Here is a 12,485-nt window from a genome sequence, read left to right as displayed (position 1 = left end):
TAGCTCCCCACTGAATGTGCTAATAGTTATAGCAGACCTCATACCTGTGGCCCCCCAATGTATGTAGTAATAATAATAAGAGCAGGCCCCAGACCTGTGACCTCCTCACTAAATAGTTGACCCCAGGCCTGTGGACCTCTAAAGTTTGTAATAATAGTAATAGCAGACCCCAGATCTGTGACCTCCCCCCCGCTTTATGCAATTATAGTAACAGCAGACCCCAGACCTGTGCTCTATGTAATAATAGTAGACCCCAGACCCCTGTGCCCCCCTCCCTAATGCATAATTGTAATGTACTGATTATGATAGCAGACCCCAGACCTGTGGCCCTCCGCTCTATGCAATAATAGTAATAGTCGATCCCAGAACTGTGGCACTGAATGAGCTAATAGTAGACCTGTGGCCCCCACTCTATGTACTATTGTGATTATTAGACCCCAGACCTGTTGCCCCCCCGCTTTATATACTGATAGGATTTGAAGAGCCCAGACCTGAGACACCCCCACGCTCTATGCAATCATAGTAACTGTTGACCAACAGCCTGTGGCCCCCTAACGTATGTAATAATAGTAACAGCAAACCCCAGACCTGAGGACCACCACTGAATGCGCTAACAGTAACAGCAGAACCCGAGTCCCGTGGCCCCCCGCTCTATGCAATAATAGTAATAGTAGACCCCAGATCTGTTGCTCCCCCAATGTATGCTAAATGTGCGGCCTGTAATAGCAGACCCCAGACCTGTGACCCCCTGCTCTATGTTGGATTAGCAGACCCCAGACCTGTGGCCCCCAATGTATGTAATAATAGTAATAGACCCCAGACCTGTGACCCCACCCTCCGCTCTATGCAATATTAGTAACAGCAGATCCCAGACCTGTGGCCCCGCCACTCTATTTACTGATAGGATTAGCAGACACCCAACCTGTGACTCTGGCTCTATGCAATAATAGTAACAGCAGACCCCAAACCCCTGGCCCCCACTGAATGTGCTAATAGTAACAGCAGATCCCAGACCTGTGGCCCCGCCACTCTATTTACTGATAGGATTAGCAGACCCCCAACCTGTGACCCCGGCTCTGTGCAATAATAACAGACCCCAAACCCGTGGCTCCCCAATATGTACTAATAGTAATAGCAAACCCCACACATGTGGCTCCCGCAGAATGTACTGATTGTAATTGCAATAACAGTAGCAGCAGACCCCAGACCTGCAGCCCCCTGCTCTGTGTACTGATAGGATTAGACTTCTTCAGCACTGCCGAATTCCTACAGTTACTTACAAGTAAAATACAGATGCTTCTCCGCGTTTCGAAGATTCTCATTGGCTGTGCTTGCTCACATGGCTAGGGAAAGGGGCTGGATTTCCCCATTGGCTGTGCTTGCTCACATGGCTAGGGAAAAAGGGGGCTGGATTTCTGCAGCAGCTGGTCTGGAACGGGGAAGTGTGGCCAGTGCTGGGCTGAGCTTTGCTGTGTGCTGTAGTCCCTGCAGGAATGAAGGGATGTACTGCTAGAGATAAGCAGTCTTTCATTATCTACTTTGTGTGCACTTTAACCCTTTACTCTTCAAACTCTGCCTTATATATTATCCCCCACTTACAATTTGGTGTATTTACATACACATGGTGGGGATCTGGCTGAGCCATAAAATATAGTTAAAGCAAAAGAAAAATGCAAGTGAAAAGCATATCTTGTAAATGAAGGAAAATCACATAACAAAAATACTGGAAGAAGAGAAAACAAAGGGGTAAGGAAAGGAAATAAAAGCAAAGACCTTGGGAAGAAAGGTATATAAGGTATATACTGTGGGAAATGATGTATAATCTGTTTATATAGTGCCAATATATTTAGCAGCTGTTATACAAAGTATAACAAAAATATGACTGTGGCCCTTTTCTCTAAGTCTTTTGTGTACCTAACAAACACTTTTTGGCTAGAAAGTGCTTAAAACACTAGTGCACTTGGTACATGTGATGCTGCCATTCCAACCATGGAAAAGGGGGGGGTTGTAATATGGGTGTGGTCAAAACATTTTGACACTCTCAGTGCGGCATATTCTTTTGTCCCGCTTTTAAATTTATTTATTTTTAAAGGTTTTTATTTTGTTAACAATACATTGAGTTATATAGTGTTATGACCACAGAGATAGTACATGACATTGAGAGAGTTAAATAGATTACCAATCGATGCAATATGGGCAGGCTTGGACAAGGCTTTGCAGCTGTTAGGGAGCCTATTTGATTCCTGTGTTTGGGATTATATAGTAGGGTTTGACTCAGGCTGAGCCTCTATCCAGGGTTCACGTACATTATCCTCTTTTTAATTTTGTTGGGAGGTATGTAGTAATAGTAGACCCCAGATCTGTATGCTGAATGTGCTGAAAGTAATAGTAGACCCCAGACTTGTGGCCACGCTGTATGCACTGCTCAAATAAAATAAATACCCATCACAGTACCACACAAGTGGTACCCCAAATAACAGACCTCAAATCAGCGAGGGACCACAAAGTGAAGGAGATGCGATGAGCAAAGGATTGCTGCAGCACTGAATCAAGCGATCTCTTCTAACCAGGAGGTGAAGGAGATGCAAATAAAGAATACCGCAGAATCGAATAGACCGATTCCTCTGAGCACCAGGAATAAAATGAGGAAGACCGGTAGCAAATAAAAGAATGTAGGAAAACCGAACAGAACCACCAAAGTGGAAGATGCCACTGGCAAGCAACTTGCAATTGCTATGTCACTACTGGAAGTGACGTCACAGCAGTGGGGCATTTCAAAACTAAGGGGCACATTTACTAACCCACGAATCCGAAAAATTCCGATTGGAAAACAAACATTTTGCGACTTTTTCGTATTTTTTGCGATTTTTTTCGGCGCCTTTACAACTTTTCGTTACTTTTTCATTACCAATACGATTTGCGCAAAAAAACGCGAGTTTTTCGTAGCCATTACGATGCGCTATCTTGTCGCGACTTTTTCGTATTGAGCACTCGTCAGCGGCAGGCGAAACTTTCAGACTTTGCATGATTTTGGAAGCCTCCCATAAGACTCAATGGCACCCTGCAGCTCCAACCTGGCCCAAGAAAAGTCACCATACTGAAGCTTGAATGAATCCGAATCTTTCGTACTCGGCGCGAAGGCTACGAAAAAGTCGCGACTTTTCGCGCAAGTAGTAATGCTACAAAAAAATCGCCAGATTTTGCGCAACATTCGGAATGGCAACGAAAAAGTCGCGACAATTTTCCGAAAAATCGCCAAATACCGATCATTACGAAAAAAACGCAATCGGACACATTCGGCCCGTTCGTGAGTAAGTAAATGTGCCCCTAAGACGAGGAAGTGCCTGACTGCAGTTCGCATGCAGGGAAGGTGTTGCAGGATGGCTGGGACCCTGTATACTCTACGGAAAAGTGGCAGGTTTTTTTTTTTTTCTTCTTTTTCCTTACTAGGAAGCAGGATACAGCAGTGTACCTCTACCTTATGTTTAAAGATTGGGGTTGCCTTATCTAAAAGGCGTTACTCCTTATAGAACCTTACCCAATAAGATTATATAAGGTAATAAATATTCTTGCATGATCTTGTGGTAACTCTTTATACAGGTTATGAGCGATTTTGGCTGTGTTACTATTAAAACTGTATAGTTTAGTTTTGATCAATATCCAGTTAGACATGCCTAAATGCATAGGCTAGTATCCCTACCAGAACTGGTAGTGCATGTGACAATCAGTGTGTGAGTGGGAGACTAAATGTGAGTGTGACTCCCCAGTTGCTTAGTATTCCTTATGTCAGCCCTTGATTTCTTTCTGCCTTTTTTTGCCTCCTTTCTTTTTCCTGCTTTCCTCATTTTTTCTCTTAGTATCCTGTGTGTCTGCCCATTTTCCAACAATGCCCATGTTCAGGAGCACACGGATTGCATTTAAGGTCCAGCTTTGGAAAAATACTTCAGTAATGTAAGGCTAGCAAATTAAACTAGGTGATGTCAAAATAGAGACCTCAGGATAACTTTACATATATGAAGCTTTCACTGAATCCTACTATTTACTTTAAATTTTAATTTATTGTTAAGGCTAGTACCTCACTGGACTGAGCCCAAGTGGCACCTCAGAAATGTATCAGTTAGCAGATATCTGTATATTACTGTTATCAGCAAAATGTATGTTTTTAACTGAAAAGCCGTTTGGTTTCTAGGCAACCCCAACTTCCTTCTTTAATCTCTGGAATTGCTAATATGGTGTAATTATTTAGAAAAATCAGCTAGGGAACTATAGGCCTTTAATTTGAAGTGTTGCAGTAGACATTGTTAGCTTAGGCTACCAAACAATATCAGTACCAAAACAGAATTTTACTGCTTAAATATATAAAATTATTAGCCTCAAATATCCTTTTTGTTCTTGGATTAAGAGTAAGCCAGTATTTTACAAAGAGCAGTAATAGAACATTTTGTAGAATTATTTATGCTTAATTAACCCATCATTTAGCAGAGAATACAAAATCAACACCTTTGAGTTACACAATCAGAACAGATGTAAGAAGACTAATGGAAACAAATAGGCAGACTGATAAAGATTAATTTTGGCAGAAAAAAGTTTATATTCATAAATGCATTTGTATATGTTTATTTACATCTTGTTGTTTTTCAGTTTCACTAAATTATTTACAAATGTTTTTGGGTTTTTTTTAACAAGAAAACCATCACATAAGGTGCTTTTGACTGATAATTAAAAATAGTGGTCTTGTTAAAGTTAATTTGGTAGATGATTTTCAATATTTTTCCAGTACCCGCACAAAAATAATTCTTCCGCACATCCACTGGAATGACAACACTTTGCATGGAAAGCAATGGCAACACTCTCTAGCATAGACAACTACTTCCTTGCACGTCAGTCTTTTTGCACTGTTAAAGCCTTTTACATTGAAAATGCATTCTGTTGCAGATCTTCTAAAGTTTCATCAAAAATCCAACTCTTGTTGAACTCTTCTGAACACTCCATGATTTCAAAAAGTTGTTTATATTGTTCAGGAGAAACATTTCCTGTTTGTATGTCCTCAGGAAGAGCTAACTGTCTTAACAGTTTGTGGCCATTTCCTGGATCCCAGGAACTAAAACAAAAAAGAGATTACATATTCATTCCTTTGCCTATAAATGCCAAACTGATATATGTTGACTTTTGTTTTACAATATATAAAAACACATTTAAAATAAACACCTCTCAGATATCTCATTGGTGTTATATTATTATTTACCAGATCAGCTAAATAACATGCAGTTTTGTAAAAAATTTTTAATTATACTATTCATCAGTTAGGGGTAAAAAAGCAAATAGTTTTCTTAGACTTAAGCACTTACTTCAATCGATCTACAAGTTTTGCTTTTCTCTTTCCAAGGCACTGCTTTACCATTACAATAAACGTATTCCCATTTTCTCGAGTCAGACTATCGGTAAATAGATCTCTTCGTGGAGTTATTCGTACTAAACATAGATGATCATTTGGAACAATCTGCACACAGAAAAATATATTTCAGGTTACATTGAAGTTCTGTACTATAATATTTTGCAACTAAAAAGTAGGGACAATCTCCTCAAATAAATAAACGTATTGCAATACTGCTTTATCCTGGTACCGGTACAGTATACAGTGCAGTTGTGGGAACTCCCCAGTTTTACGAAACAAATAGTGCCGACACTCAAAGTTAAGAAATAGGTAACAAATGTATGCTTCCTGGACCTCTGACAAGCAGATAGCCATGTAAAACTCTTCTTCAATACTGGAGCTGAACACAATAATAGCAAGTGCAGGGTATTCAACTGTGTGTCATGCACAAAGAGAATACTTTAGAGGGAACGCTCCCTTCTTTGATGAACATGTGGGTTGGTGGGAATACTATTTGGAAAAAAGCTCACGAGTTGTAACACATTAATTATGGATTTATGAACACCTACCACACTTCTTGGTATTGCGGCTCCTTTGAATCTTAAAGGTGTCAAAAAAGATGACCAAGGCTCCTGTTAAAACAAAAATATACAAATAAATAACAAGCAAATGTTCCTTAACATATATTAGGGATTTACCAAATCCAAATTTTTGGGATTTGGCCTTCTTTGCAAAGGATTTGGCAGGATCTGAACCCTAATGTGCAAGTGCCAATTATTTTCTTAACTGTGTTACCTAAAGTCAGTCAGTGACTTCAGTCAGACTCAAGTGCCTGACCGAACCAAGTCGGACCCCTTAAAATTACTTGACTTTAGGTCACACAATTAAGGAAACTGCAACATTTTTCTAATTTTCATATCAACCAATGAGGCCGGTTTGGGTAGCCAGTAACCTTACAGATAAGTCACATTTGACTGCAGATAGTCAAAGTACCCAACTACCCTGTTACATGTTGGCCAAAATTAACCATAACTTAGCATGAATCTTTCTACATATATGTACAGATTTCTTCTTATATAAGTCAGTAAGCCTCATGCTTATGTCACATATGGAGTTCAGTTACAGGCACTGTTTCCAAGCCTGGGCACACATGTTAGTTAGACAAGAAAGCAGTTGACAACTTGATATTGTTTTTAAAACTTTGCAGAGGTTTGCTTCAAATACTCATTTATGCAATAAAATTCTATTACCGAAACTACAAATAAAAGTAGTTATGGACAAGTGCTAATAGACTAAAAAACATGAACAATACTCTTAATAAGATACAACAGAAGAATGTTGACATAAAGAACTTTAAAACGAATCAAGACAAACTACTGCTGAGGCACTTTGACAGAGAGGTATGGCATTTGATACATTTTCATTTAATAAAAACTTACCATATGCAGTAGCTGAATGTCACACGATGCCTGAAATAACGCGCTCAGAGCCTGGTAATTGCGCATGTCCCCAGGTTGAGAAACCAATTTCTAGAAAATAATTTTGGTTTGCAAATTAATTTAATTGCTTCTAGATTTGGATTAAACCACTTATACTGACATGACCACAATAAAAAAAATAAGTCTCTTGAAAGCATGCAAGTCAAGTACAAGCCAAGTAACTGTGTCAAGTCTACAGCAACAAAGTTTTGTAGCTAAACCAAAAAGAACTCTGTTGACGTTTGCTTAAAAAGATACGCCAGATATTAAACCTTTTTACATCTATCACAACATTGTCTTTGCATAGTACAGGTTTGGGACCTGTTATCCAGAATGCTCTGGGGTTTTCTGGATTAGGGATCTTTCCATAATTTATATCTCCATACCTTAAGTCTGCTAAAAATCATTTATATATTAAATAAACTTAATAGGCTTGCTTTGCCTCCTATAATGATTAATTATATCTCAGCTGGGATCAGAGAAAAAGGAAAGCATTTTTAAATTTAGAATTATTTGCTTATAGTGGAGTCTATGGGAGATGGCCTTTCCGTAATTCAGAACTTTCTGGATAACGGGTTTCCAGATAAAGGATCTCATACCTGTACTCATAATTTTGCCTTAAAAGTATTTTCTTGTGTTAAAAGTATTTGCCCTATACCTTTCCCCCCATTTTTCTCTGAGGGGGCTGCCATATTGTGCAGCAGTAGTCTGTCAGCATTAGAAGCTACAACTGACAGTATGAGCAGTCCTATCAGCCAAAAACAATCAATATGACCTAAAGATAACATTTTATGTACATTCATATTTTGAGTATATTATATAAAGTATATTTTAGTGTATCGCTTCAAATAATATACATATGTATATGGAGAATACATACAGCTGGAGGAAATGTAAGTCTGCACTAACTGCACACTGGTTGTTATGGAGTGCTGAAGTAAAGTTACTCCAGTTCTGCAAAATTCTACTTTGAGTATTTACCACCATCTTTTTGCCATACTTTAAATGAAAAATAATGGTGCTATGTGCTAAAAACAAAGATGTAGTCACTTTTGTACATCAAAGGGAAGTCTATTTGTATAGTTTAGCATGCTTCTTTTTAAAAAGCAGCAGTTCTGTTAAGCTGGAAGGCACAGATTCTAGCTCTCTTTATAACAGCTCTCAGAACAAACCAGTGCAAAATTTCTCAATCTGTGTTATGTCACCCAAATCAGCTTAAAGATAGTCAGTGGACAGCAAGTTGTGTGTCTCAGTAGAGATTACATTGATTTATTTATTAAAAGCAGTCTTTTTCTCCCCTTTTAACTACTTGTACAGCGTGGTGTTGATTAGGAAAATAAATAGTGCTTTTGTAACATTAAAGGTGTCAGTATCACCTTAATATTTATTTTCTAAAATGCTACATTCATTATGGTTGCTTGACAGAAAAACAACCCATCAATCTGGTACAATTGTTTTAATTTTGAATTCAAATTTATATACATACCGTATATTGTTTTTCGCTTATAAACACATTTAACTCAATTCTTCCATATCTGTATATAGAATTTCTCTCAAAAAGATTATAAATCTGCTTCCAAAGAAAAGTGCTTTCATTTTTTTGCGGCAAGATTCCAAAGACTTTGAAAGGAACATCTGAAAATAAATAACAGATTTAAGTATTTAGGTTGCTTTTGCAAAAAACTTCAAGGACAGCTAATCCCCCTAACCAGAGTTTACGACTAACCTTTTATCCAGGGGGCTTCTGGTATGCAAAGTGAATTGAAGAGTACACTGGAGTACATAACTGGAGGCTGCATGGTTCCATGTCCCAAGGGATCCAATTTAAAGAAATCACAGTGAACAACCTCTAGCTGGCCATCCATGTTGTTCTCTAAAAGCTGAGAGGTAGGGACAGTAACAAAGTTAACTAGCAGTACAACAATAGATATTAAAATCAATGGTGCTTATTATTTTTTATCACTTGTAATCTCATCACTGACAGCCAGGTTAATTTATCAAGACTGGGCAAATCTGCACCTGAGCAGTAAGCTAGTCATTTTTTTGCTTTCATTGTTCTGCCTCATCATTGAGTTGCAAAGGTGCAAATTTGCCAGGTACTGGTAAGAAAAGACCCCAGTTCTGCCCTTGGATGTTAAGTGAAGCAATTCAGGTTCAATCTCAAAAGTAAAACAGACTTGGTGGGACTCCTGGGCTTTTAAAAGTTCCAAGCTTTTAAGAAAAAATATTCATAATGTGGTCATTGTAAACAAATCTTGGTGCTAGCCAGTACACAAGCACTGAACACAAACAACGCAACATGCAAGCCCAAAATTATTGTTATGAGTAATCGACATAAGGGCTGACTGCTTAGTGTGTATAGCATAATATGGACAGATGTACAAAACAGGCACAGATTATTTTAAGAAAGATTATGTTAAACTACCTGTAAGGAGGGAAGGAAATCTTTATTGCTTTCAAGTGCAACCACTCTGGCACCAGCGGCTAGTAATGTCTGTGTCAATATTCCTGGGCCTGGTTAAATAAAAAGTTATAGTTCTTTGAGCAACTGCTGTAACAAACAAGTCAACCAGTAGCTGCATGTCAAATGTTTAGCAAAATATCAGTTATGATCAGTGTTTAACAAGGCTTTACACAGCAGTGATCCCCAACCAGTGGCTATTAAGTAGCCAATTATAGCTCTTATTGGCACCCACCAGAAACTTTTTCATGCTTGTGTTGCTCTCCAACACTTTTTCCATTTAAATGTGGCTCGCGGATATAAAAGGTTGGGGATCCCTGCTTTACAGTATAGTATGCCCTTCGCTTTACAAATCTGAGAATTTACACCAAAGGCTTAGGCTGTGCTGATTTATATAAGGAGAGTACTAGGGAAACACATTTTAACTAAAGTTCTGCATAATCCTAACTCTGGCACAATGTCTTGAATACAATATATTTCATTTGCTAATGGAGATTAACAATAACGCTCTGACAATTAAAATTGGCAATAAAATGAAAGAATTTCTTTAATAGGCTCTCAACTTTCATACCTTTAAGTAAATAAACCTGCATTTATTTGATACTTATTAGAAGTTGATTAAGTTGTATGTCTTTGTACAATGCAGCAGATCTACTTTAGGTCTGTAAAACAGCTAGCTTCTACCAAATAGTTTTGGGAGTCAGAAGCAGCAGTGCAAGAATATAAGCACAAATACTGCTTCTAATTTTGGGGAAAAAAATACATTTTCTATCACCGTAAAAATAGTTTTTGGTAGTCATCCCTTTAAGAGCACACCATGGCACATCTTTTCTATCTAAAAGGCATACAGGCTTGCCCATGCAAGTTTATTAGCAATTCATGCCTGATCTTAGGGTGGCTGGGAGTTGAGGTTTGTCCAAGGCCTTCACTTTCTTTTCTTTAAAGGAACTGGTAGGACAAGACAGCAGTGAAAGGGACAAGGCTTTTTAGCACAGGTATAGGGCACGTTATCCAGAATGCTCAGGACCAAGGATATTCCGGATAAGGGGTCTTTCCATAATTTGGATCTCCATACCTTAAGTCTACTAAAAAAATCAATAAAACATTAATTAAACCCAATAGGATTGTTTTGCAATCAATAATGATTAATTCTATCTTAGTTGGGATCCACTACAAGGTATTGTTTTATTATTACAGGGAAAAAGGAAATCAATTTTAAAATTCTGAATTATTTAATTAAAATGGAGTCTATGGGAGACGGGCTTTCCGTAATTCTGAGCTTTCTGGATAAGGGATCCCGTACCTGTATTACTATACTATATTATTATTATACTATTACTATATTATTTATTAATAAATACATGTACATTATCTAAAAAATGAATGAGGGCATCATAAACAGTATATGTGGATGCAGAAGCACACATGCTGATGTAAACATTTTTCTGAGAATGAATGTTTAAATATAGTCCAAACCTGGGTCGCATTCCAAAATAATAGGCCCATTTCCTCTGTCATCCCATGGCTGCAGGCACTTTAAAAAAGTCTTTGCCATACTTGGGTCTCCAATAAACCTCCGAAACTTCCTTATTTTCTCTGCTACCTTAAGTTCATGGGTGAAATCTTGCAAGTCCACAAAGGTCTCAGTGTTCTTCTGACCTGCAATTGCTGACATTCTACGACAACCAGTTTGATGTGTTGCATCATTAAAGGGTACCATCAGCGATGCAACATTCGATCCTTGCCTGTGGCAACATAACATGGATGCCCAAACCAGAGGTCCATATCGCTGCATGCACATACCAAGGCGAGTCCCACCAATGGAAGACATTGTGCCAGTATGGTGAAGGAAGATGGTATATCCTGGACAATTAAAACAAAAACAAATAGAATGTCTGATTATGAGTCAAACCTCACACCGTTTATTTACAAAAACACATTGACAAATGTGGAACATAATACTGATTAAAACGAATGGTGTGACTAATAAGACATTATACAGGCCAGAACTTGTGCTCATATATTTCGCAATGTTTGAGATTGCAGATCAGTATACAGATGAACAGCATGGGTGTTTTTCAGGTGATTGTGGTGTATGTCTATGATGGTCCTTTTGGGGCCTATGTCCTACATTATGATAAACAGAAGTCAAAATGTTATTAAAAGGAAACATATACTGTCCACAGCAGTATTGCTCCACCTCAATGTTGTTCGACTACAACTCTCAGAATTTGGAAGCATATTATCAAGGGTTAAAGGGGACCTGTCACCCTAAGAAATAATTTCAAATCCTTTCTCCTTCATGTTACTTGAGAAAAATAAACTTTACTTATGCTATATAAATTCTTTAAATGTTGTTCCATTCAGTCTTGGAATTCACAATCACAGCAAGCATTCAGATACCATTTTGTGGACACAGTTACTAAGGCGAGGTTTGTATAACCCTAAAATCTTGTGCATGCACCAGAATGGGGGACCTGATGCTCACGCTCATGCAACACAACTATAGACAGGCAAGATGAAGGGGGAATGTGAAGAGTGCAGCAAGAAGCTGAATAGAAAGTAAAGTAATTTAAAATGTTAAATGGCCCTAATGTATTCATTTAGAACGTCTGACATACATGGTGTCTTTTTGACTGTGAGCACATTTGGACAGGCAACGCTTGAAATCTCATATGGATTTTAGGTGCAAGAGACAAGCTTTGTTTATTCTACTACAGCCACCCCAAGCTTAAATAAACATGCCTCGGCCATTCCGCATGACACCAAGGTGTTTGGTTTATCTGCCCCGCATTACCATTAAGCAGCAAACATTCCCTAACAAATCCATTTATGCCGCTATGCGACAACAAGTTAAGACGCACTTGCTGCTGAGACCCAAACCCACGTCAGACAACTTTCAAGCTAATAGCATTGCGTGATTACATGCTGCCTATGCCCAGCGCCCCATTATGTCCCTGTACCTTCTCCTCTTCGGTCTCCTCAGCTCTCACACGTGGGTGACCTTGCCAATGCTAGTGCTGTAGCCAGAAGCATCATAACATGGGGAAGACAGGCCGAGCACTGCGACTTCCCCTTCCGGAGACGGGTCTCTGACGTAAGAGAAGCGCATTGGCTCCTCCGTGAAGCAGTAGTCTGTCAGGTCTACTGTAGTATACTGTATATGTAACAG

The 12,485-nt window shown here is 38.7% G+C and overlaps 2 protein-coding genes across 6 annotated transcripts in view; both read right to left on the bottom strand.

Annotated features, from left to right (window-relative positions):
- The window catches only part of smyd3 (SET and MYND domain containing 3), a 303,636-nt gene extending 302,166 nt beyond the window's left edge, over nt 1–1,470 (bottom strand). For 2 of the 5 annotated variants that reach the window (XM_031902503.1, XM_004914627.4), the window contains exon 1: nt 1,209–1,266. Coding sequence is in view for 3 of the 5 variants with exons in the window: in XM_031902501.1 (XP_031758361.1) it covers nt 1,281–1,322 (42 nt within the window). In the remaining 2 variants the exon portion in view is untranslated. The other 3 variants (XM_031902501.1, XM_004914626.4, XM_031902500.1) reach the window with 3 other exon arrangements.
- A 3,101-nt stretch (nt 1,471–4,571) lies between these two features.
- Nucleotides 4,572–12,398, bottom strand: tfb2m (transcription factor B2, mitochondrial). Its single transcript, XM_018094195.1, has 9 exons — nt 12,277–12,398; nt 10,790–11,176; nt 9,278–9,366; nt 8,579–8,732; nt 8,339–8,487; nt 6,814–6,903; nt 5,944–6,006; nt 5,349–5,500; nt 4,572–5,101 (listed from the first exon to the last, which is right to left on the bottom strand). The coding sequence occupies exons 2-9, from the start codon at nt 11,142–11,144 to the stop codon at nt 4,909–4,911; spliced, it is 1,245 nt and encodes a 414-aa protein (XP_017949684.1). The 5' UTR covers nt 11,145–11,176; nt 12,277–12,398; the 3' UTR covers nt 4,572–4,908.
- Nucleotides 12,399–12,485: the final 87 nt, after the last annotated feature.

Source organism: Xenopus tropicalis, chromosome 5 (genome assembly GCF_000004195.4).
Source record: "Xenopus tropicalis strain Nigerian chromosome 5, UCB_Xtro_10.0, whole genome shotgun sequence".
NCBI classification, from domain to species: Eukaryota; Metazoa; Chordata; class Amphibia; order Anura; family Pipidae; genus Xenopus; species Xenopus tropicalis.
This window is presented reverse-complemented; position numbering and strand designations above follow the sequence as displayed.

Excerpts from the sequence above, each read along its gene's own strand:
- tfb2m (XM_018094195.1), bottom strand. The coding sequence starts at position 11,144 with ATGTCTTCCATTGGTGGGACTCGCCTTGGTATGTGCATGCAGCGATAT. Across the intron at positions 9,367-10,789 it reads TATTTTGGAATGCGACCCAG|GCCCAGGAATATTGACACAG; the intron begins GTTTGGACTATA and ends TTATTTAACCAG. Across the intron at positions 8,488-8,578 it reads AGAAGCCCCCTGGATAAAAG|ATGTTCCTTTCAAAGTCTTT; the intron begins GTTAGTCGTAAA and ends ATTTATTTTCAG.